This window comes from Lactuca virosa, chromosome 3 (genome assembly GCF_052849685.1).
Source record: "Lactuca virosa cultivar CGN04683 chromosome 3, Lactuca_virosa_CGN04683_v6, whole genome shotgun sequence".
Lineage (NCBI taxonomy): Eukaryota > Viridiplantae > Streptophyta > Magnoliopsida > Asterales > Asteraceae > Lactuca > Lactuca virosa.
The window spans coordinates 346,018,557-346,045,334 of NC_136428.1; the positions used below are offsets into that span (position 1 = coordinate 346,018,557).

Sequence of the window (26,778 nt, forward strand, 5' to 3'; positions counted from 1 at the left end):
CCCGAAAATCACCGGGGTCAACTAAAGGATGCCTCTCGTGATCTCAGAAGCAATGAACTCACGTAGTCCCTCATCAACTGGCTCGACACCTGATCCTGAGCTTCATCCTAACCCTGAACCTCCCCGTCCGTGTAGCATAATCATCACCATTATGAAACAAAACACATAATCTTCAGGGTCATACATAACCTCAAGAGGTCTCACACATTCTACAAGTTCTCTGGTTCTACCTCGGCCCTCCTTGACTCGAGTATGGATCCTATGTTTTCAATAGTACGGGCCTATACTATCTTCCACATCTATCCGTACTTTCCTCAAGGATTGCCTTGACTTTACCAAGTCCCTTTCACTACCACTGCTCGCTGCACTGACCTCATCCAAGGCTTACCCTAGGGTAACTCTCCGACTTACTCTCCACCATCAGCTGCATAAGAAATCCCTATTACCTTTACCTAACTAGCTCGTGAATACCATTACATATCACTAAGACCAGATAATTCTTCGAATGAGAGGCCCTACCCTACAACGGTTGGACTCAGACAAGAGCTGCGAAATAGGGCTAGACCTAACCTTCTGAAATTATTTAGTCCTCGCAACATGTAACTTACGTATTTGTTTGCTGGTTAATTAAAGATAACTAGGAATTCTAAAAGCACAAAGCACGCAGCATTCGGACATTGAGTAACCCAAACCAAGCGTATTCTAATCAGGCTATCATATCACTGACTATTCAGTTCTAGCATGAATCTCAATAAGCACATATAGCAGGCACATAAGACATCTTCCTAGATCCTTAGTCCTAAACTAGCATGCAGTTCTCACAAACATATCATAACATAGCATATATGGGTATCTTGGGGAAAACTTACTTGAGCTCGGCTGATTGCACACATCACACACCTTGTTCTTTTCAAAGGTCCTTTCAAATTTATTTTTATGAAATGATTTTTCTTTTGAAAATTTTCATACCAAGTCCTTAGTTTGAGTCCAGACACACCCGAGAGTGTGCATGAATCCCTCAAACCAAGGCTCTGATACCAACTTGTAACATCCCATAAATCATGACCAAAAATTTCGTTTTGAAATAAGCAACTTATAAAACGGTTTACTGAAAAACATCATCGATATCATATCAAACCCATAAACCCATAAGTCAAATGCCATAAAACATGTCATGGAATAATAATAATATCAATGTATAATCCCAAGAACATCATAGTGCGGAAATCATGTGTATAATGCGCTGCAGTCAAGCCGGCTCCTTTCCCCGCGAGGAAGATGTACCTAAAACCAAAACTGAAAACCGTAAGCACGAAGCTTAGTGAGTTCCCCCATCATACCACATATCATACCAGTACATATTGTCAGGGATACCGGGGTGCCCGACCTACCCCTGACAGGTATATCTGGGTGCCCGACCTACCCTGTTAAGCATACCGGGGTGCTCAACCTACCCCTTGTCAGACATACAGGGGTGTCTGACCTACCCCTTCCGGTTTATCTCAACCGGTTCTAAGGACTATTTCACCCCTACCACTACCACATAATAACATAACATAACGTACTGCTAGGCATGCATGGGTAATGGCTACCCCTTCGGTATATTTCAACCAGTATCCGAGGACTATTTCACCCCTACTACTACTAACACATATAACATAGCATCCTAGCACATAAAGCATATCAGATAATGACAAACCAGATAATTATCACAAAGACAATCATCTCATAAAACATCTCCTACTAGTGGGCCGACATTGTGGCCTTATACCCACTTCTACTGGAAGGTAACTCACCTCAATGTCGTGCAGTAACTGAACTATCATCGGTGCTGGAATCGACTCTGCTCAAACTGCTACGCATAACAGTCTCCTTCAGTTACCCATTCATGTACATATCCCCTTTAAGGGTCAATCTTGGGTAATGGTCAAAGTCAAAGTCAAGGTCAACGCCCTGGTCAAAGTCAACATCCTGGTTGACTCAACTCGTCGAGTTACCTCCTAACTCGACGAGTCCCTGCACTATTCAGACTCGTGATCAACCGAGTCAACTCGTCGAGTCCCTTTACAAACTCGTTGTGCTCTACCTGGTATAAAATCGGGACTAAGCAACTCAACTCGTCGAGTCCCCCTCTAGGCTTGCCGAGTTCCCCTGTCTGTTTGGCTATCTCAAAGGATTAAGCCCCTACACTTCAGATCCAAGCTTCAAACTCCATCTACACACTGGGAATACACCTTTAAGGGTAAAGTTTCCAACTTTACCCGCTCTTAGTCCTTCTTAATGGGTTTGGCTCACACCCTAACTTACTAGAACATAGATCTTGGTCAACAAGCCATAATACCTTAAACCAAGGCATACTAAACTAGATCTAGGCTCTGAAAATCAGTTGAACACATAAAGTTCCAAGCTTTTCCTCCATGCATGGCCTTCTAGGGCTAAAAAGGCCATATGAATGCTTAAAAGCTTGCATGGGCTTCCATGGTCATAAAGTTTGCACCTTTATGCCATGGAACTCCTCCTAGATCCCAGATCTGAGATATAAGTCACTTGGGATGTCCAAATCCCAAAGGCCAAGGTTCTTGAATCAAAACCCTCAGAAAAGGGAAGTAGATAGATCTAAGAAAGGAATGATCGAGTTAGAGACTTGATTACCAAAGAATGTGTAGCTCCTGGATCTACTCCTTCCCTCTTGAGCCCTTTATCTTCTCCTTCTTCCACAAGCTTCAAAAGTGCACAAAGATCCCTCAAAATGGCACTCAAACACACACAAAGCTCAAAAATGGCGGTTTAGGGTTTTCTGGACGTTGGGAGGTGATAAGGGAGGCCACAAGGGCCTTATGTTCCTTTAAATAGGGTGCCAAACCCTTAAAATTAGGGTTTCCATCAGGAAGCCCTACTCGTCGAGTCGAGGCTCCCGACTCGTTGAGTAGGTCACTTAAACCCCGCGTCCAAATAGGTTTCTAGTCGATGAGTTAGGGCTACCAGCTCATCGAGTAGCTCTTACAAAATGAATGCTTAAATGATTTAAAAGCATACCAGGACTCGGGTGTTACACTAACTCTTCATAAATAACCTTGTACAAACTAATATGATTCCTATAAATCATATTATTACTTTCAACTCAAAAATAACAACCCTTAATATTATGAATCAATTTTTCCGATAATTAACGATTTCAAAATATAAAATGGAAAATGGGGCGTTATAGGAAGTTAAATTGAGGTCTTGGGTCTGCCCAAAAGTTGGGTATATCTCCATGGAAGTTAAATATATGACTTCGAGGAATGAGGCCAGCTCTCACGTTTGTCCAAATGGCACTATTGCCCATTGCCCAGAGGAATAGTACTCTTATTGGATCCTTATCGAGGATGATTGTATATAGTATGCGTAATGTTCAGTTACAGAGTAATCAATTTTTGTTATCACGTATTTTAATGTTTTAGTGAAGATTAAAATTTTGTTTTCCCATGCAGATACATTATGAAGACGGGCATGTTAGTTACTTACTAAGCTTTACATAGCTTACTGTTTTGTTTTGTTTATATATATATATATATATATATATATATATATATATATATATATATATATATATATATATATCTTTCATGGTTACATGTGTTAGTAGCAAATATAATAAGTTGACTTGACTTGAAGATATTTAGAAAGATTTAGAAGATAATCTTCTTTGTAGTTTTTGTATATATAAAAATGTAACATCCCGTTAGGTTAACTTTTTGTAGTAAACTATGGTTAGTGATATGCATGTATGCTTAGCTAGTTCAATGTACACCTCTTGTTGTGTTAAATAATTTCAAATCAATAAATTTTTTAAGTGTACCTTGTTCTAGTTTTAGGGTGTTGCACTGAACTAATATCAAATCATTAGTAAAATCAAACACAAACAAACATAGAATATAATATTGAGAATTATGTGCCGAATCGTCGCAAATAATAAATCACATTATTTTTTATTTATCAAGTTTCGTCTACAAATCAGACTGATCATTTACAATCAAATATGAGACAAAAAATAAAACCAATCTGAAGATTGACGATTCTTAACCTTTGAACTAAACAAAATGCCTATTATTCTCAAAGGTATTACGATGTTCAATGGTTGTAAGCTTCAAAGTAAAATCCATATTTTAATGCAAATTATCATTTGTTTCAACAACTATGGAAGAACCGGTAAACGTAAAGCGGATACTTGGAAACTCGGAAGAACTCAAATTGCCTCGTTGCAAATCGTAAGGAAAGAGGAAGAGGAATAGATCTTGATTTTGGGGTGTTGAATATGGCTCCAATAGAATTTTATATATATATATTCACATAAACCATATGAAGACGTCAAAAAATAAAAGCTCCTCATCTCCTTCGGAAGTGCAAAAGGCACAATTTCGCAAACCTCATGTCTCGTGTCTTCAACCCTGCTAGTTGAAAATGTGGGTTTTGCCCATCTGTTCACTTTCACTAAAGGGGAAAATGCCAACTTGTAATTTAACCCTCTAAATTTCCAACATAACCTAGGAAGCTTACATTCTAAGATGGTTAACTTATGTGAAATATTCATGAAATTGATGTTTTTTATGAAACCAAATTGTGAATCCATGGGAGAATGAAGAGAGCTACTGACTAAAATCTAGAGGTGGTGTTACCTTAAGACTAAGGTGTTGTTTGTTTTTTTAAAGCGAAAACGGCTGAAGTCTGCGGACCACCTCTGCAACCCTACAACCCTCTGTGGCAGAAGAGGTAGACCAAACGACTGCAACATGTAATAAAAAGTCTGTTTGTTTTTTAACGTCTGTAGACTACTGCAATAAGTTAAAGTAAGGTGTGAAAAGGTTTGAAGCAGATGGTCCAGTGATGCACCACGCAACACACACACACACACACACCAGTTTTTAAGTCAGAAGTCTTCTGAAAAACAAACAGCTGCGAATGACTAAGTGTTGCACGTGTGCTGCGCGGCGCAACAATAATTGGTTAAAAGTGGTTTTTTAGAAAAAACAAACAGTCCCAAAGGGTGTCCATGGACACCCATGACTTGGGATTTTTTTTGTAGCTTTTATGGTGAAATTTATGTGGATGCCTGTAGGAAACCGAAAAAGAACACTTGTGGGAAACAAATAAAATGCAAATTTTTTTTACCAATTTTGAAATCTTCAAATTATCTCAATGTATAAGGGAGTTAACCAAAAAAATCTATATTGTAGATATCATAATTGATTTTAATATTTTAAACATGTAAAATACAATATAAGATGAAAAATAATAATAATAAAAGAAGTGTGGAAAAGTACAAAGTTTACAATAAATTTGGGATCATCAAACAATGCTGCCGCCAACCTCAACCTCTCTTTGTTGCAACTAATTAGTTGATTATTTGTTTTCTGTAAGGCCATGTGGTATACTCTCAATGAGAGCATCCGTGGTCCATGTGGCCATGAGAAATGTTCGTGCACACCACCCCGACAAATCGTGGTCGGGCGTGGTCGTTGTGCATCGTGTTGCCGACGATGATTCTAAACGCAAAACTTGATTGGTGCATCGCTTTCTCGACCGTTGAACGACTATTTGGCCATTTTTTGTCAAACTCAATTCAATACCTATAAATAAAACCCTCTATTTTCATCAAATCTTACAACTTCATTCTCTAAAACCACAAAACACATGGATTCCACAAAACACATGGAATTCTTAAAAACTTTTGACTCGGATGACAACGTAGAATTTATTGAGACATTCTTCAACGTTGTGCAACACATTCACGACGAAGAAAGTTCGAATGTTGCTCGTACAAGGGCGGTCGTCAATCATGATCGTCAAGCCGCACACGACTTATTGGTACGTGATTACTTTACCGATAACTGTCTTTATAATGACGACTTGTTCGAACGCCGTTTTCGTCTAAATAAGGCTATATTTTTACGTATTAGTAATGTTTTAGAATCTCGTTATGATTTTTTCAAACAAAAACCCGACGCTAGAGGAAGAATGGGTTTTAGTAGTATACAAAAATGTGCGGCTGCTCTTAGGTATTTAGGATACGGTATAGCATTTGATGCATCTGGCGAATACTTGAAAGTGTCCGAAAGGACCGCAGTTGAATGTGTAGATTGGTTTTCTGCATGTGTGTATAAGGTTTTTCACGAACAATATTTGCGCAAACCTACTCAACGTGATATTAAGAGATTATATTTGGCTCATGAAGAGAGACATGGATTTCCGGGTATGCTTGGCAGTCTAGATTGTATGCATGTGGCTTGGGAAAAATATCCAAATGCATGGCGTGGTTAGTTCACTCGAGGAGATATAGGTGAACCAAGTATCATCCTAGAAGCTGTTGCATCTCAAGAATTGTAGATATGGCATGCCTTCTTTGGAGTAGCGGGGTCTAACAACGACATTAATGTTCTTGGTCAGTCTCCTCTTTTCAACGATATTTGGACCGGCAAAGCACCTGATATGACGTTCACGGTGAACGGGAACACGTACAAATACAGTTACTATCTTGGTGATGGTATATAAACGGATTATTCTACATTGATGAAGGCATACTCGGTTCCTCGAAGTGAAAAGGCAAAGTTGTTTACAAAATAAAAAATAGGAATCGGCGAGAAAGAATATCGAGAGGGCATTTGGAGTCTTCAAGCATGCATGACATGTAGTGAAATATGCTATACGACTCTGGGATAAAGAAAGAATTAAACGAATGGTCCTAGCATGTATTATAATGCATAATATGATTATTGAAGATGAGTGTCGATCGATTTGCACGTATGATCCGAACGACGTTGTCATTCCAATTGAGGAGTTCGTACCGGGAACGAGTGAGTTTTTATAGCGAGTTGTTGAAATTCATAACAGTGAAATGTGTTTCAATCTTTAAGAAGATGTCGCGGAACATTTGTACCAACGTAACATGAATGGAGATTAGTTTTTTTATATGTATGTTTGTTTTTTTTAATTAATGTAATGTTTTTGTATTTCTAGATTAATTAAGTAATGTAGTTTGAAGTTGTAATTTTATTTTTATAATTAATGAAAAACTAGTTAAAAAATGAATGTTTTTTTAATTATTAAAAATGTAATTTTATTGTATTTTTGAATTAAAAAAAATAAAAATAATGATGTGGAGTGGTGTGTTAGTGGCATGTATCCCATGTTAGTGGTAGGGGAAGGTAGTGCTGATGTGGCACCCACCACATATGTGGTATGTGGTGGGTATAACAGATGGTCTAATTTGTCTTCGTTTACCTCGCTACCTATCTCATCTTATCGGTTCCTTTACTGTCGTCATTTGTTTCAACAATTTTGCTCATCTTCGCATATATGTGCGTATCTTCGGCACTGCTTCTTCACATTCTCAGTTTGCTTTTCCTTTGAGTTCTCACTGTCCAAATTTTTTTACGGGAAAATGACTCTTGAGGGTAACTAACTGTTGCGTTTGTTTTCATTTGGTCTCTTTCATTTTTTTTTGTACTCAATATACCATCGAACTTGTTGTTTGTGTTCACCATAACCCTTTTGACCGGCTTTTGACCTGTAATAGCCGGTCAAAGGGTTATGATGAACACAAACAACAAGTTCGATGGTATATTGAGTACAAAAAAAGGAAAGGGACCAAATGAGAACAAACTTAACAATTGGTTACCTTCCTGAGTCATTTTACCTTTACTCATTTACAACAAATCCCACGTCATCTCTTGCTGATATTAATGACTTTATGAGATTCATTATTGCTTCTCTTCAAAACATAACCCATGAAAGAACATTATTCATACATGTACAACTTTGTAATGCACTTGAATATTTATTAGGGGAATCTTGACTAAGCAGGTGCATTTCATGACTAAATTTACATTTCCAATCAAATGATTTATCGTATCATGGATTCTAGACAAGTCTACAAACGCATGGAATCACAAGTGCTGTGATTTTTGAGTTTACTTAGCTTTCAGATCGAATTCATGGGATAACATACAACATCAATATGTACAATATCATGCAGATTTTGTAGACACATCACCATAATATACCTTGAGGTAAACGTTTATGCTGATAAATATACCTCTCATACATAGTCATATCCTTTTGCAGAGAGGTGTTGACAACTAACCATAGTAAGCATATCACAGACCATGTTTTAACGAAGTTACCCCTCCGAAACGCTCTTCATATACGTTATGGCCAAAGAAGGTTGCAGTCTTTGATAATTTTGCAACTTTAATTTCATTTAATTTTTCGGGAAAAATGACTCAGGAGGGTTACCAACTGCTGAGTTTGTTCTCATTTGGTCATTTTTTTGTGTACTCAATATACCATCGAACTTGTTGTTTGTATTCAGCATAACCCTTTGACCGGCTATCACAGGTCAAAAGTCGGTCAAAAGGGTTATGGTGAACATAAACAACAAGTTCGATGGTATATTGAGTACAAAAAAAGGAAAGTGACCAAATGAAAACAAAAGTAACAGTTAGTTACCCTCAAGAGTCATTTTCCATTTTTACTGAACACGAGCCTTCAACACGATGTTAAAGCAACAAATTAAAATTGTGAGAAAAAGAAAAATAGACTAATTTCATCAGTACTTTTCAAGATTTAAACAAAAGTTAGAGAGCTTACCAACATCTCCACTAATTTTGTACATGTCATAGGTGAAATTTAAAGAAATAACGTTATTTCGAAAAACTATATCTAAAAACCTAAAAATAAAAATTTACAAATGTCATCAGTGAAAACCTAGGATTTATATGTGAAAAAAAAGGTTGTGTTAGAAGGTCATCGAAAACCATTTTTATAAGGGCCAATGAAAGCCTGATATTGTAGATATTGTAGTTGTGATATGCTAATGTGACAAACAAATAGATTCCTCACCATGGATTTAACGGATGGAGCCGAAGATTTTAGCGATGTCATTTGTGAAATTCATATGAGAAAACTTTTGAAAAACATTTGGAGTTTTTTAAAAGTTTCTTTTATTTTTATTTTTTTGTGATAGGAATCTTCAAAAAACTTTTATATCAAGAGGAATATTGAAGTTTTAGAAACGATAAAAGAAAATAAAGAACAAAATAATTTCTTATAATTTTTAAAAGATTTATCAAATGGATCTAAGGATTGAGGTAAGTTACAATTGAGAAAATAAAAAAGGTTGAGAATTAGGGAATCATTCTCACCCACTCATTTATTTTTGTCGCAAAAGCCTCCGTTGTACCAGCGGAAATGGATAAGGAATACTGTTTCAAATAAAACATGTTAATGATTAAACTATGTTAATCATTACCTTAATATATAAAAAAACATAGTTTTTTTTCGATTTTTTAATTTTTAAGAAGCTATTTTTATCGAAAAATGATTTAAATATATCAAAATTCATGATTTTTTATTCTCTACAAATAGACATCCATATTGATATACTTTTAAGATAATATATATATATATATATATATATATATATATATATATATATATATATATATATATATATATTTTATATTTTTAGCTATCGTTATTCATAAGTGAATAAAAATGCATCAGATTTTTGCTACAGTACATTCGTTATTCACTTATGAATAAAAATATATAATTAATTTTTTTTACAGTTTAAGTATCATCTATACTACTTATTCATATATAAATAACAAATTAACTATAACAAAAATCTGATAAATGTTTTATTCATATATGAATATAAAATATGACGACAACTAATACACATTTTATTCATATATAAATATAATATATGACGAAAGAAGATGTAAAAAATATATTTTAAGTAAGAAAACTTATTACGTGTCATATTCATATATGAACGATACCTAAACTATAAAAAAAAAGTTAAACATACGTTTTATTCATAAGTGAATAACGAATGTACTCTAATAAAAATCTATCTTTTATTCACTTATGAATAACAAGAGGTGAAACTTAAAAAAAAATAACTTTTTTTATTTTATCTTAAAACTATATCAATATGGATGTCTATTTATAGAGAATAAAAAATTATGAATTTTAATATATTTAAAATAATTTTTCGATAAAAATGGCTTTCTAAAAATAAAAAAAACAAAAAAAAGTATATTTTTGTGTATATTAAGGTTAGGGGTGAGCATTTGGACCGGTGGATCGGACCGGACCGGTGGACCGGACCGGACCGGACCGTTTTTTTGGACCCCCGGGGCCGGTTCTTGGTTTTAGGAATCCATCAAAACCGGTCCGGTTTTTTCCCCGGTCCGGTCCGGTTTTTACCGGGTTTAGAAGCGGTTGGACCCGATTTAAAAAAAATTATAATCTTTAAACAACCATAACTCATTCGTTTTAAGTCGTATTGACACGCGGTTTTTTCTAACGTTTAATTTACAGTTTGTAGATGAATTTATACTATAATTTTATTGATTTTGGTATTATACTCAATGAGTTACAGTCTTTCAAAGTTGAGCTATCAAAGATGAAAAATTTCAGCTTTTCAGCAAGATTTTTAAAATTTTGTGATCTGTGAAAATTTTTAAACAACCATAACTCATTCGTTTTAAGTCGGATTGACTTGCGGTTTTTTCTAACATTTAATTTACAGTTTGTAGATGAATTTAGACTATAATGTTGTTGATTTTGGTATTATATTCGATGAGTTACAATCCTTCAAAGTTGAACTATCAAAGCTGAAATATTTCAACTTTTTAACTATTATTTTAGACTATAATTCTGAATTTTATGTATCTTTGACAGATAAATCATATGAAAGGGATCTTGGTGAACTTGATTTATATGTTAGTTGTTTTTATTTGGAAAATTAATTTTGTAAGTTATAATATTATAACATCAAGGTAGATTAGTTATGCAGTAAACGGAAACGTAATCATTTTTACAAGTTGTATCGTATCAAACCCAATAACATATTCGTTTTAACGAGTTCTATCAAACCCAAAAACTTATTTTAACGATATGTACTCTATGCAATTAAAGTTGTACCAGTCCAAACGGGTCCAAGAACCGGAAAACTCGGACCTGGACCCGGACCCGGACCCGGACACGGACACGGACACGACTCATCCGGTCCGGTCCACGGTCCATAATATTCTCCATAACCGGTCCGGTCCAAAAGCCGGTCCGGTTCGGTCCAAATGCTCACCCCTAATTAAGGTAATGATTAGCATAGTTTAAGGAAACATGTTTGGTTGGAGAACACATGTTTATCGGTTATCCATTTCCGAGGGTACGCCTAAGTGTTTTGCGGCAAAATAAATATGTCGCTGAAAATGATTCCCCCATTCTCAACTTTTTTTTTTCTCAATTTAACCCTCTATCCAAGGATTCATATGGATAAATCTTGTGAAATTAAACCCATTGTTATACCTGAAATCCCTACTTTACCCCTACGTTTAATTGCACCCAATTTCCAAGGGAGTCGACCCTCCAAACATCAAACCCACTTCTAACTCAACAAAACGGAAATCTTCACTTCACTTCTCTCCGCCTGTCACCGGCAATCTTCCAAGTCAATTCAGGTGCCTCTCTTGCCATTTTTATCTTCCAATTTATATTCTATGAAAATGAGCGGCAAACGACTTCACAAAAAGTTCTATATACGTGCTTAACTACGTCCCATGGATCAAAATCATGGCTGTAACTGGTAAAAAATCTCAATTGATGAACGGGGATTTTGTAGGTTCAAGATTTGTTTGATATGGAAACTTTATGGCGTTAATCTAAAATGTTATTTTATTGGGATTGAAAGAGCAGACCTTATATCTACAGAAAATTGTGGACATATATGCGCATAGAGATCTTTGACGAGGCACATTTTGCTAATTATATATGAAAAGATGCTAAAAACACCTGTGTTTGATCTTTGTATTTGTGAAATTCTTCATTTGGTGGGTTTATTTGTTTTGAGCAATAACGCAGGATGAAAATTTAAATGAAGTGTTAAGCACACCAGTTGTTCGATGAAATGCCTTGTTATTGAAACTTCTAAACCTCTGTGGATACCTTGTTGTGGAGTGCATATTATGCATAAATAAACTACATCTAATAGATATTAGTGACATCTTTCTTTCTAATTTTCAATATACACTCTAATGTTTCAAGAACTCCATTAGTTTTGAATAGAGGCTCCACACTCCTGCAATAAATATTTTGCTATCATTGTCTCATATTTTGCACTTGCTTTTCTTAGCAAGTTTGAAGCTTTAATCACTTATTTTCCTTATTGTCATTGTTATAATTTGTGAATAGTTTTTGTCTTTCTTCAACTATTGCCTCTTTCTTGTTCTTATATATCTAACAAAATCTAGTTTCTAATATACATTTGTTCAAAAACCCTGTAGGTCATTGGCTTCATTTTGTACAAATACACACATGATCTGACATACAAAGATTTCCCATTTTCTCCCTCAAATTCATCTACCCTCGTAGAATGGTTTGTAAATTATCAACAAAGCTGATGAATATCTGTGTAGCTTCATTTTGTAAACTCCAACAATTGGAAAAAGCCGAATCAGTCATCATCGATGCCATAAGGTTAGGAACACTACCCGATGTTGTCACATACAACACATTAGTCTCTGCATATTGTCATTTTGTTGATCTTGATTCCGGATATTTAATCCTAAATAGAATGAAAGAAGCCAAAATACACCCAAATGTAATAACTTACAATTCTTTACTTTCGGGTGCTTCAAAGCATTCATTACATTCAAAATGCATAGAATTATTCAACGAAATGGGTACAATGGGAATTCAACCCGATGTATGGAGTTACAACATTCTAATACAATGCTACTTTAGATTAGGAAAACCAGAAGAAGCCAACATGATATTCCATAGTTTCAAATCCCAAAACCTTTCCCCTTGTTCAACCACATTCAACACCATGTTCAACGGTTTCTTCAAAACCGGATACACACACCACGCGTTATCCCTATTCCGGAGTTCACAACGGAATGGAATCTTCACTCCGGAGTTACTCACATACAACATATTAATCAATGGATTATGTAAATCCGGATGGATACGTGCAGCAAGAATGATTCTCAAAGAGCTTAAAGAATCCGGATTTAAACCCAATGCAATCACCTACACTACAATCATGAAACACTGCTTTAAATCAAGAAAATTCCAAGAAGGAATTGAAGTATTCAATGAAATGAAAAACAACGGGTATACATACGATGCTTTCTCTTATTCCACACTCAGTAGTGCTTTTGCTAAAAAGGGTAGATTAGAAGAAGCATATAGAATCTTTAAGTTAATGACCGAAAAGGGTATTGAAAAAGATCTTGTGTCATACAATATTTTGGTTAACATGTATTGCATAGAGGGAAAGATAGATAAAGCTAATGACTTGTTGTCTGAAATTCAAGAATTTGGATTACAATGTGACCAATATACCCATACTACTTTTCTTGATGGGCTTTGTAGATCAGGGGAAATTGATCGAGCTTTGGAATATTTGAAATATATGGATACATTAGGGTTTGATTCGAATTTGGTTGCGTATAATTGTATGGTGGATAGGTTATGTAAAGTGGGGTGTAGTAATGATGCTTTGAGGATTTTTGAAAGAATGGAGGTTAAAGATTGTATAACTTATACTTCCATGGTGCATAATCTTTGTAAAGAAAGGAAATTTTTAACTGCTTCAAAGGTTTTGTTGGCTTGTTTGAATAGAGGAATGAAGGTGTTGAGAGGTACTCAAAGGGTTGTTGTGAAAGGTCTTCATTCTTTAGGGTTATATTCGGAAGCAAGAAAAGTTCAGTTGAAAATTCGATTATCAAGATTTGAGCATTAACCAAAGGATTAATTGTGAAAATTAGAGAAAATTACAGACTGAATGGTTCAGAACTTCAGATTTTTTGACTGCTTAATGGAAGTTGTTTGAGGTAAAGCATATAATTATTGAGATGATTTGATGTGATAAAGAATTAAAGATAAAGTCTAATCCAATATTTGATTAATTACAATTTTGCCATTTTGTTTCAGGTATTTATTCCATTGAGTGGCTGGGCATGCTAGGTGGCGGGCCCACAAAGAGCATTAAAAGTCCCACACTCTATTCTAGTGTGACTCGAACCCTTGACCATTTCTGCAAGTAGAATCAAATTGGGGCTATGGTTTAGTGTTCTTTTTGAAGTCTCATGGAAGTGATTTTTAATCGAATTGGGTGATGGTTGGATCTGCTAAATGAGAATTTTTAGGGAAAGATAATGTAACAATGATCTTACATATAATATATACTTTTCAAATCATATTGTGCAAAGTTAGAAGTTAATAGGGAAAGTCTTCTTTTTCATAAGTTATTCGTTCTTTATTAGGCACAAATGAAACACTTGTAGATATCTCAGGGATTTATTTTAAATGGAAACAACACCCTATGCATTCAAAGATGTTTACTTTAAGATTGTTTCTCCTACTAATTGGTTATTAAATCTGTCTTTGTTAATAATCCATACATACTTATGTCTTACTCATTTATCTCTTAAGGGTTAATTACATATAAGATAAAGCATTTTTCATTTTTATGGTTTAAACCTAAACTTTCATTTTTTTTCTAAAAAAACCCTTGAGAAGTACTTTTTTTGTTTCACAAATTTAGCTGGTTTCCACGTTAACTCCCGGTTTGGCTTTATATTTATTCCACAAAAGACCCAATATTAATTTTCTCAAAAGACCTACATTTTGACATTTTTTTCGTTTTAAACCTAGTCACTATTCTATGCTATTCTATTATAATTTGATGATGATGAGTTTATGTTGATTATGGTTCTTTGATGCTTTAATGATGAGTTTATGGGGGTTATGACGACAATTACGATGCTTTCATAGGTGTGATGACTTTATGTGGTTCAAACATTTTACGAGGTTTTTGAGGCTTATCGCTCATGCACTTTGTATTTTCTTGGGTCTGTTTCATCCTTCATATCTCTTGCATATCCTTAGTCCTAATTGCATGATTTAGACACTTTATGAGGTTTTTGTGGTTTATCAAGGGCATTGACCATTCCAAATAAGTTTTCCCTAGCGATATTGTACATAATGGGTGAAAAACCAATTCATAGACATGCAAGCATATGAGGCATGAAGCAAAAGCCCATGGTACATATGTGATGAAGCAGACTCATCGCAACAATATGAACAAGTTTGTGTATGTGGATACTTTGGTTGATTCATCCTAATATAAGGGTTCTATATGTTCACATTGTGAAGCAACATCTTGTTTTCTTCTTTAACCTCTTTTAAAGCACAAGTTTTACTTTGATTGCCCAAAAATGTTGTCTCAATGCACATGATTCTTTAAATTGTTCTAAATTGTTTATTCCATTCATCAATTGTGTGGAGAGAGCTGATGTTATGTGTTCAACATTTTTTGTTTACACTTATGTTTATTTTTCAATTCCAAAGGTCAGTGGGAAAACCACCACTTATAACGCACAAATATGCATTTTTTTTTTGTTAACGCTATGCTGCAGAATTCCACACAAGAAGTCAAGGGTTCAAACCATGGCACACCCAAAACATCATTAGTGTTCTACAATTGACCTCCTATATGGACCTTGAGAGAGATTGATGTGGGCCGCTAAGATGGTGCGGTTAACCATTTTCAAACATATATTATTTTTTTCAAATGTATGTGTAATATTTTTATAAGTGCATGTGTAATATTCATAAAATGGAGTATGTTATATATGTAATATTTTTATTAATAAATGTTGTTTTAATAAATCATAATTAATTTGAATTAATTATATACAAATAATGTATTTTATTTTAATTTGATGATTATATAATTTTTTGATAAAGTTTTATTTTTATTTTTTTATAAAGGAGGGTGACACTTCCGATAATTAACAAAGTTATTGTAATAAAAAGATGTAATTCATATTTGTTAAAAGTTAATTAACATAATTAGTGTTTTAATAATCCATAGTTTACCAAAAAAAATGAGAATACACTTTTTTTTTGTATAAAAATGCTATAGAGTTTAAGATAAAATATTATTTATAATATTTTTTATCTGTATGTAAAAATGAAGTTAGGTTGACGACTTTATTAAGTATTAATCATTAGCTGCTACGTGTCATTCTTTTTCATTTATACAACCAAGTTTTATTTTTCAGACAAATATATAGTATTGTTTAATCTCTTGGTAAAATTATGTAATGTATGTATTCCTATGATTTGTATAACAACGCTTTTATCTTTATATCATTTTATACCATTAGCATGAATTATGTCAGGAATTTTTAACTTTAAAAATGTTGTGAGCAAAATATCAAATATACGCATTCTCGAATAAGAGTAATTACATATTCTATTTAAAATCATTTATCAAATAAAGTGGAAAATATATAGAACTAGTGGGTGGCTCGTGGGTTGGCTCGAGTTTATTAATCTTATATTTTCCATATAATTTCTCTAATGTTTAGAACATTGGGAAAATGACTTATCAAGGTAATTAACTTTTCGGTATGTTTACATCTGGGTAACTATTTTTTTTTTACACATCTAGGTAACAAACTTGTTGGAAGTGTTCACATATGACCATTATGACCTGCTGTAGCAGGTTACATCCTAGATGTGAACACTTTTGACAAGTTCGTTACCTAGATGTGTACAAAAAAAATAGTTACCCAAATATGAACAAAACGAAAAATAAGAGTAAATTACACGAATGGTCCCTGTGATTTGGAGGAATTTGTGTTTTTGTCCCTAACTTATTTTTTTAACTCGGATTGTCCCCTACTATTTATTTTTGTGTTGCACGTTTGGTCCCTGTCTTACATAAAAAGACTATTGTGCCCTTATTAATTTATTTTTTAATTAATTTTCTTATTTATATATTTATTTTTTATATATTTAAAAAAATTAATAGACCGCACATATCTGTATCTCCTCGGATGATCACTACTGTTTATTTTTTAATTAATTTATTTTTTTTTAACTCTGATGATCTCTACTGTTTATTTTTGTTATGCGTTTGGTCTCTGTCTTACCTAAAAATACTATTGTGCCCTTATTAATTAATTATTTTTAATTAATTTTCTTATTTATGTATTTATTCTTTATATATTTAAAAAAAATTAATAGACCCTACATATCTGTATCTCCTCACCATCACATCTCTCATCCTCCTCAACTTCTATTTTATTTTTCATCTTTAGTGATATTGACGTCTTCACCATCCCTTCTTTTTTCCGTCCTTCAACTCCGTCGAATTAACACCACAACCGAGTGAACCCACTAAAGATGAAGAGACAGTGGGTTATGGTGTTGGTTCGCCAGAGTTGAAGGACCAAAAAAAGAAGCATGGTGAAGACGTCGATGTCACTAAAGATGGAAAAGAAATAGAAGTTGAGGAGTATGAGAGATAGGATAGTGACCGGTGAGACCCAAATTAAATTTCTCAAATGTGGTTTCAGGTTTACGGTGAGGAGATACAAATATGTAGGGTCTATTAATTTTTTTTAAATATATAAAAAATAAATACATAAATAATAAAATTAACTAAAAAATAAATTAATAAGGTCACAATAGTCTTTTTAGGTAAGACAGGGACCAAACGTGCAACAAAAATAAACAGTAGGGACCATCCGAGTTAAAAAAATAAGTTAGGGACCAAAAACATAAATTTCCCGAAACCACAGGGACCATTCGTGTAATTTACTCTTACTTTTCGTTTTGTTCATATTTGGGTAACTACTTTTTTTGTACACATCTAGGTAACGAACTTGTTGAAAGTGTTCACATCTAGGATGTAACCTGCTACAGCAGGTCATAATGGTCATATGTGAACACTTCCAACAAGTTTGTTACCTAGATGTGTACAAAAAAAGATAGTTACCCAGATGTGAACATACTGAAAAGTTAATTACCTTGATAAGTTATTTTCCCTAGAACATTTTTTATGAACTTGGTATTAGACATTAACCATTTCTTTAGTTGTGTGAAATGTAAGCGTAATTTCTATAATTTTGTTTTTGGTAGGGATTATTTCTGTTATTTTATGAAAAGAAAGGAAAGTTTCTAAAATTTTGTGAACTATATGGGCCATTTATGTAAATTTGCTAATAGGCAGGGCCATATTATAATTTTTTGAAACATAAGAATCATTTCTATAAATTTGTTATTATGTTGGGGCCATTTATATAACTTTTCTAATTTGAGGAACCGTCCTTATAAAAATAATTATGCATAGGGATTTAGGCTCCGTTTGATAGAAGTTTTTCAAGATCCAAATAGATCTTTCTGACTAAATTTGCCAAAAGGATTTTTTGATTTGTAAAAAAAAATGATCTTTCCCAACAAGATATGTCTTTCTCACAAAGCCTCAAAACCATATATTTTTTGCTGAATGGGTCGGAAAGACAATTGTGCCCCAAATCCCGCATCTTTCTTTCTTCTCTTCGGTGCTCTTCATTAGACATCATCACCTCCTCACCAAGCTCCCTACTTCGTCACCGGCTAGCCTTCCCCCGCCGGAGTGCCGCTGCAGCCACGGTAACCATCTCATATATTATTATTATTATTATTATTATTATTATTATTATTATTATTTGTTTCTTTCGATTGGAGAGTACCATACGTAAACTTCATTTGTTTTATCTTATTTTCTTTCTTCTGATTTTCGAGCATAGGATTTAGAATGACCATTTCATATACAAAGTTTCAATCAGAAATTCTGATTTTAACATACATTTTGTGTAATTTTGATTTTGTATGCAATTTGTATTTCAATTTTTAAATGATTATTATGTAAACTAAGGGAACTGTTTTTGTAATTTGTTTTATATATAAAGACATTTATGCAATTTTATTTTAAAATAGGGACCATTTTATATTAGAGGGACCATTTTTGTAGAGAATTGTTTTTGGATGCAAATATCGAATAAATCTAAGGAGTTATAGAATCAAGAATCGTACCTTTCTAAGGTCGGACGGTATGGTGAGCAGGGAAGGCCGCGGGAAACGTCCTGCATGGAGAAACACCGCACCGGGGGTGCGGGAAAGGAAACGCGGGAAAGAGGTGGGGGAGGGAGTCTCGCACTCTCTCTCTTCACTTGATTGGGTGTTTAATTTTTTTTTTCTTTTTTTATTCCAAACGGCTATATAGCCGTTATATACAAAAAAAAATTTCTTTCCCTTTTCTTAAACTATAAATACTACAACATCCTATCTTTTTTTAACCCATAACCTATATTTCTCTCCAAAAAATATTATTCAAAATGTCATCATCTTCATCATCCGATTCGACGGCTGTAGAGGAGGCTAAGTTTATCGGTTCCGTCATGGCGAAAACGGTTACATACTATCAAAACCGACTAGGCGAAACATCACGTGCACGATCTAAACCAAGAAAGCCGCGGTTGCGTAGAAATCACGAAGCCGGACACGATCGCCTTATAGAAGATTATTTTGCAGATGACGCCATCTACGCTGTAAAGTTTCGACGTCGGTTCCGGATGAGGAAGGAACTATTCCTACGTATTATTGGCGATTTGGAAGGCCGCTTTCCATATTTCCAATTGAAAATGGATGCAAGGCGGATAAAAGGTTTCTCTCCCATTCAAAAATGCACGACTGCAATTCGTTAGCTAGCATACGGCATGGGCGCAGACAAATGGGATGGGTATTTTAGGATGTCAGAGCGTACCGTGCGGGAGTGTGTGTACAAGTTCTGCAAAGTGATCTGTTTGGTTTATGGGCAATGATATTTGCGCAAACCAACTATCAACGATATCCACCAATTGTACACGGTGCATGAAGGCAAGCATGGATTCCCTGGAATGCTAGGTAGTATCGATTGCATGCATTGGAGTTGGTCATTATGCCCCAACGCATGGCGTGGTCAGTACATGAGAGGCGACCACAAAGAGCCGACGATCATTCTAGAGGTTATCGCATCACATGATCTTTGGATATGGCATGCATTCTTTGGTTCAGCTGGTGCAAACAATGACATCAATGTGCTAGACCAGTCGCCGGTATTCAACGATATCTACCTTGGAAAGTCGCACGATGTACCTTTTCAAGCAAATGGGGTAGCATATAAGCGTGGATACTATCTTACTGACGGTATATATCCTCCCTTGTCTGTTTTTGTGAAATCGTTTACATGTCCTAATGACCCGAAAAGGAAAAAGTTTAAAGAGGCGCAAGCGTCAGCTAGGAAGGATGTGGAGCGAACATTTGGTGTACTTAAGAGACGTTGGCAAGTACTAACGGTCGGGGCAAGGTCATATGAGGTGAAAATGTTACATCACGTAATGTATGCATGTATCATATTGCATAATATGATTCTTGAAGACGAAGGAAGAGCGATATGTCGGTACAACGAAAATGAAGTTTTGCCAAATGTCGAAGGAGTAGCCGTTGGTACACAAGAGTAAAGGGTGAATAGAAGAGAAGTACACAATCGCGACATTCATCACGCCCTTCGTGCTGATTTGGTGGAGCACATTTATAGGGCTCATATTCAGCCCCCGTTAGAGTTTTCTCACGATGATTTGTTTGACGAATCAGGCGAGGATTCTGATATGTTCGTCGAGAGTGAAGATTCTGATGACGAGAGTGACGTTGGGGAGAATGATGAAGACGATCAAGGCGACGACGAGGACGATGACGAAGACGATGATTCCGAGTGACGTAGTTTGGTTTAAATAAAATTATGATATTAATTATGTTTTCTATGTTGTGGGTTGTTTGATATTTTTTTTTTTTTGCGTTTTTATTTTTATTTTTCTACTTATTTAAATATTAGGTTTAATGTAATTTTTATTTTAATTAATGAATTGCTTTTTATTTTTAATTAAATTTTATGTTTAGTATTAATTTAAAAATTATAAATCATAAAAGAAAATTAATATTATTTAATTAAAATAAAATAAAAAAAAAAATTAAAAAAATTAAAAAAATTAAAAAAAAAAAAAAAACCTATTCCTTTAGGTGAGGAAAACAAAAATGAGGGAAAGGGTTTGAGACCTCAGTTCTAAAAGCCCGAAGCTTCACCTTCACCTCCTTCCCCCATAACTCATTCACGTTCGTTCCCGGTAATCTCTACAACCAAATCAGGTACCTCTCTCTCTTTCTCTCTCGCTGTTTTCTACTCTGAAGTTCAATGCAAACTTCAGCTTTCATATGTTTTGGGATCAAATTGATATCTTTACTAGTTCGTAGCACAACTATGTCAAGTTTTATTTTTGAGCTTCAGAATTTGGTAAAATGAGAACCTTGTGATTGTAAGGGATGTTTAATTCGAAAACTGTGATGAAATTTTATGGGAAGGAAAGATTATATGTTATATTTGTAGGAATTCTGTGTAGAGAGCTCTGGTGATGCCTATTCATTAATGGAATTCTTGAATTAATAAAAATACTTGTTTTTGGTTTTATCTGTTTATTCATGACTTGCATTAGTAAAATTATTAATTCGGTTGGAATATTTGTTGAGTTGTTGATGCGAATTAGATAATTTTGAAGAAATTGAGGACGAACGCCAGGTGTTTGATAATATGCCTACTTGAAATTAGTGGGTATTTGTAACTGGAAAATTTAGGAGATCTTTAAGTTCACTGTCCAGCAACAAACTGAGTTATGCAAACTCATTTCTTCTATGATAACTATATTGTTAAGTATTCATAATCCTCTTAAACTTCCTTCTAATAATCATTTTCAGTTTTCTCAAGGTAATATGCATAAACAGCATGGTCACTCATGAGAGCATCCATGTTTCATCTCTACTTAATCCGCTACAATTGCAGCAAGGTTTTTCTTTCAGACATTTTCCCAAAAATACCCTCAAATATCCATCTCAGATATCTCTCCAGTAGCATAAATCCAAGAACACTTTCATGGGAAGGATCTTCCCATGACATTCTACTCAAAAACCTTGAAACTTTTGTAAAAAACCATCAAGTATATGAAGCATGGGAAGCTTACACAGATTTCAAAAAACTTCACGGTTTACCAGACACCCGTTTACTAACCAAATTCATAACCGAATTATCCTACTCATCTGAACCCAAATGGCTTCAAAGAGCATGCGATATAACCCTTTCTCTCTCCAAAGAAAAGTCAAACTTACTTCACATTGACCACCTTCACAACCTCTCACTCTCCTTAGCAAGAGCACAAATGCCAATTCCTGCATCCAAGATTCTCAGAACAATAATTGAGAAAAATATCATTCCATCAAACAACTTATTAGGGTCAATCACTCTTCATATGGTCAAAAAAGAAATAGGTACGTATCTTGCATCAAATATCTTGATTCAAATTTGTGACCATTTTCTTCATTTGGGTTCTAACAAACCGATTAAACCCGATATTGTAATTTTCAACATTGTTCTTGATGCTTGCTCAAGTTATAACTTATCTTTTAAAGCTCACCAAATCATAGAGTTAATGGCTCAAATGGGAGTAATAGGTGATGCGTATACCATCATAAATATTTCCCGAATCCATGTGATTAATGGTCAAAGAGATGAGTTAAAGAAATTCAAAGATTGTGTTGATGAGGTGGCAGGTTTTTTAGGTCATCATTATTTTCAATTTTATGATAGTCTTATGAGTTTACATTTCAAGTTTAATGACATTGATTCGGCTTCTGAACTCATATTGGACATGATTAGTCGGAAAAAAACTCATCCCTATTTAACAGAAAAGAAGCCTTTTGTTATCCCTATTGGATCTCAGAATCTTAAAATGGGATTAAAACTACGGGTTTTACCTCATTTGGTTGATGAAAATCTAATGAAGCAAGAAAGAAACGAGGGACTTGTTATGTATAGAAGCGGAAAGTTTGTTATTTCCAATAATGCCCTTGGAAAGCTCATTGTAGGATATAAGCGACAAGGGCGGGTTAGTGAGTTATCAGATCTTTTATGGCGAATCCAAAAGGAAAATGTTTTATTAAAAATGAAAGATTTGATTTCTAATGTTGTTGAGGCGTGTATTCATGTGGGGTGGCTTGAAACTGCTCATGACATTTTAGATGATATTGAACGAAAAGGCAACGTTATTTGCTCTAATTCATATGCATTGTTGTTAAAAGCTTATTGTGAAAGTAACAAGCATAGGGAAGCCGAAGGACTTTTGAAACAAATCAAGAAACTCGGTATAACAGTATCTGATAAAAGTACAAGAAGGGTCCCACAGATATCTGAGACCTCATTTATGGATTCTCACCTTTTTACTACTAGTAGAAGATCGGATTTGGCTAAATGTATAGTTCAAGAAATAAGAGAAGGGGAAAAAGATTGTTCGATTTACAATTTCAACTCCTCAATTTACTTCTTCACAAAGGCAAAAATGATTGAAGATGCTTTGAAAACATATAAAAGTATGCAAGAAAAGAAAGTGTATCCTAATGTGGCAACATATATATACATGGTGATGGGGTATTCTTCTTTAGAAATGTATCGTGAGATTACTATTTTATGGGGCGACATAAAGAGGAGTTGTGATGATGGAAATGTGACGATTAATAGAGATTTGTATGAGGTTTTGGTTTTGAATTTTTTAAAAGGTGGTTATTTTGAGAGGGTGATGGAGGTCATTGGGTGTATGAAGAAGCATGGTATGTATCTTGATAAGTGGTTGTATAGAAGTAAGTTTTTGAAATTGCATAAGGGTCTTTATAGAAGAATGAAACTATCGGATGCTAGATCTGAGGCTCAAGGAAAAAGGCTTGGACATGTGAAAGCTTTTAGAAAGTGGGTTGGCATTGATTGATGTATGATCATGATTCATGATAAGTTGTATTGAGTGTTTCTTTTTGACTTAATGCAAAAAGGACTTAATCGATGGAAGAAGAACTCGGTTGAGTTTCATCATTCTTGTATGTGCCTTTTCTTCTTGAACAATGTTGGTGTTTAATTGATTATCTGTTGTATGCGTTTATTGCTTGTGAATATATCTATGTTCATGATTCTTCTTCTAAGTAGACAATAAACATAATCTCTTGAAGAGGCTAAGGTGTTGTTTCTTTTTGACTTAATGAACTTTTTAAAAAAAAAAAAAATTCAATAAGCTAGCTATATGCATGTGTTTTTTTATTTGTTTTTATTTGTTTTTTTTTTCAGTTAATATAGAAAGAAACGACTTAACTGAGAAAGTTAGAGAAATAAGTCTACCCTTTTAACTCAAGTAAAAAGGTTTTATGATAGGATGTCTTTCGAAATATTTCGATTGTTTTAGATGCATTCAATATTTTATCTCCTCCTCCTCAAGAGACGACGTAAGGGGTGTGGTAGTCGATCACATCACAAGTAGGGGTGTCAAAAGTTGGCACAGCATGAAACAAAATTAGGACAAAATGTCTCCGTGCTCTTGTTAAAATTTCACTTGCTACTCAACCTTACTTGACACTATTATAAAATAAATTATGTACAAGAAATACAATCAAACAACAATGATATAAAAAATGGAAACCCAAAAGGGAAAACCCCAACATGAACGGCCAGTACTTATACTTATTGAATGGTTACATTGCTGATAAAAGGGAAGTAAAAGATAGAAAAAGATGTAGGAATGGATAAAACTTGACATTTAAATGGATTTATATAGAGCCTTACAAAAGAGTCTAATGTTAATCTAAAACCTTATAAATAGGAAACATTCCTAAAAGATGGCTAACTTGAGAGCCAATCGAAAGCTTTGAGAGCATCTTCAACAAACTCCCCTTTGAAACGAAATTAATCTTCAGCAAAAGAACCGTCAAATTTTAGAAGACATAAATCAAAAATAAATAGTGCCAAAAAGTCCCTAATGACTATACTCTCTTGAATGAGACGAACAGGAAAATGGTGATTGATCAAATCACCTAAACACGATTGGATACGAACCTTCAAACACAATGTAAGTACCTCAAAATTATAAATGCATCAAAATTTGTAAAGATGCCAAACTAATATTCATGCCATAGCATTCCTTCAAATGCACTCGCTAACTAAAACCGATACCTTGCTAAGATACATTGGTAACCGTAAAACAAAGTTCTATCCAAAATTAAAGATGAGATATTAAATAAGTAAAAACTTCTTTAATTAATGAGGCTGATATTTATGTCTTATGAGGCTGATATTAAGGCCTAGAAAAAACCGATCTCGTGGCAGATTTATTGAAACCAAGAAACCAAGATGTGGCTAGAGTTCGCTAAGAAAGAAGCATCTTCAATTTTAAGAAAAACGACCATTATGGGTCTTGTATAAAGATTATATGAGATTGGCATGTGGTTTAATAGAAACAGTTATAAACGACATACATAATATATATAGCAATTATCTGCATACAACTGTTATCATAAATGACGTAGACAATAAAGAATTACACTTGTATATGACAAACGAACTTGTTTTGGCCAAAATGTTTTATTTCTGTTCGATAACGTATCTTCTCAAATAAGTTAACAGTAATTAAATATTTTTGTAAAAAAATATACATGATGGATAACAAATTGTTTGGATAATTTACACGAACATTTTGAGGTTGCTTCCAAGAAGAACCACACTAATTTGGATAAATTCCCGGCTCATTCACAGCCATCAACTTCTCACGTGCCAGTCACGTGTCTCTTTTATTGTAGAAAAGTCGACTCTCTTGACCAACGACCAACGACTAATGACCTACTTTTTGATTATTTAAACAAATTTGTATTCCTTTCACAAATAAGTAAAACCATCAACCATGGCTACCTCCAACAATGAGTGGCTCCAAATTTACCAAAATAACCTCACCGGAACATCACAACCTTCGACCCTGCAGTGGTCCGGTCATGTCACCGACGCCACAACAGTCACCACCACCACCACTACTGCCAGTAGTGTATCTAATGATAAAGAGGGCCGTGTAACACGTCCCACCAACAACGGTCGCAGGTCCAGCAGGACTTCACGGAGGACCCCAACCACCTTACTTAATACTGACATCACCAACTTCCGTTCCATGGTCCAACAGTTCACCGGTCGTGATGGTTCAACGGCGTTTATGGATGCTCCTGCAACTATTACAGCTCCTCTTCAACCTTGGAGCAGTTACAGTGCTAATTCATCCAGTTTTCATTATTATGGGATGGAGTCAAGGATTTCGCCGCCTGATGTGGGTGGTTATAACGTGGAAGTACAGCAACCACCGCCCCAGCAGTACTACACAATGGCGGTGGGCAACCGTGGAGCTGGTGGTGATATTCATCATGGGTTTGTGCAGAGGGTTCAAGACCATAACGAGGTTGCAAACTTTTCCGGTGAGAATAACGATGGTGGCAAGGACAATACTTGCATGTTCTAAGATTTCATGAAAAAAATAATAAATAATAAAAGATTCATTAGGGTTTTCTTTCTCTAAATTTCTTTACAAAATTAGTTTTTTTTTTTCTTTTTTCGGTAATTTAATATGTCGATGGATGTATTTCATATTTGAGCTTTGTATATATTACTTCTTTTTTGACTTTACTAAATTTATTCAAAGAATCATTAGTCATCTTACTAAATGTCTACATTATGAATTACTTTCCTAGTGTTAGCCATGCGGTCCTTTGTGGAGACATAATTGCACTTTAATTGGACAAAGAGGGAAAAAGATGGCAAACTTGAGAAAAACTGGATTTATTTTAGAGATATTCATGATGATATCATACTTCTTAATTATGGTCAAAATATAAGTGGCTGCGAAGTGGGTGGGATGAGTAAGTTTATATCCGAAATTTTGGATCGTGGATCTCAATATCAAAATTTATATCTGAAATTTTAGATACGAATTCGGATAACAATCTAGATATCTG

General features: G+C 34.5%; 4 protein-coding genes across 5 annotated transcripts; all 4 read left to right on the top strand.

Annotated features, from left to right (window-relative positions):
• The first annotated feature begins 5,673 nt into the window (after positions 1 to 5,673).
• Positions 5,674 to 6,300, top strand: LOC145164850 (uncharacterized). Its single transcript, XM_079083512.1, has one exon. The coding sequence runs from the start codon at positions 5,674 to 5,676 to the stop codon at positions 6,298 to 6,300; it is 627 nt and encodes a 208-aa protein (XP_078939638.1).
• A 5,111-nt stretch (positions 6,301 to 11,411) lies between these two features.
• LOC145167534 (Pentatricopeptide repeat (PPR-like) superfamily protein) lies at positions 11,412 to 14,402 on the top strand. The gene is made up of 3 exons (XM_079086750.1): positions 11,412 to 11,510; positions 12,333 to 13,886; positions 13,987 to 14,402. The coding sequence occupies exon 2, from the start codon at positions 12,422 to 12,424 to the stop codon at positions 13,793 to 13,795; it is 1,374 nt and encodes a 457-aa protein (XP_078942876.1). The 5' UTR covers positions 11,412 to 11,510; positions 12,333 to 12,421; the 3' UTR covers positions 13,796 to 13,886; positions 13,987 to 14,402.
• Positions 14,403 to 20,966: 6,564 nt separating this feature from the next.
• LOC145167535 (Pentatricopeptide repeat (PPR) superfamily protein) lies at positions 20,967 to 23,883 on the top strand. Of its 2 annotated transcripts, none has more exons than XM_079086752.1 (2): positions 20,967 to 21,072; positions 21,676 to 23,883. In XM_079086752.1, exon 2 carries the CDS (start codon positions 21,714 to 21,716, stop codon positions 23,730 to 23,732), a length of 2,019 nt encoding a protein of 672 aa, XP_078942878.1. In that variant the 5' UTR covers positions 20,967 to 21,072; positions 21,676 to 21,713; the 3' UTR covers positions 23,733 to 23,883. The 2 variants fall into 2 exon arrangements, with proteins under 2 accessions (XP_078942878.1, XP_078942879.1); XM_079086753.1 differs by having other exon boundaries at positions 20,974 to 21,072; positions 21,686 to 23,883.
• A 1,767-nt stretch (positions 23,884 to 25,650) lies between these two features.
• Positions 25,651 to 26,446, top strand: LOC145163118 (uncharacterized). The gene has a single exon (XM_079082005.1). The coding sequence runs from the start codon at positions 25,686 to 25,688 to the stop codon at positions 26,283 to 26,285; it is 600 nt and encodes a 199-aa protein (XP_078938131.1). The 5' UTR covers positions 25,651 to 25,685; the 3' UTR covers positions 26,286 to 26,446.
• The last annotated feature ends 332 nt before the right edge of the window (positions 26,447 to 26,778 follow it).

What these genes read in the sequence shown, in the direction of transcription:
- LOC145164850 (XM_079083512.1), top strand. Translation starts at nt 5,674, where the DNA reads ATGGATTCCACAAAACACATGGAATTCTTAAAAACTTTTGACTCGGAT.
- LOC145167534 (XM_079086750.1), top strand. Translation starts at nt 12,422, where the DNA reads ATGGTTTGTAAATTATCAACAAAGCTGATGAATATCTGTGTAGCTTCA.
- LOC145163118 (XM_079082005.1), top strand. Translation starts at nt 25,686, where the DNA reads ATGGCTACCTCCAACAATGAGTGGCTCCAAATTTACCAAAATAACCTC.
- LOC145167535 (XM_079086752.1), top strand. Translation starts at nt 21,714, where the DNA reads ATGAGAGCATCCATGTTTCATCTCTACTTAATCCGCTACAATTGCAGC.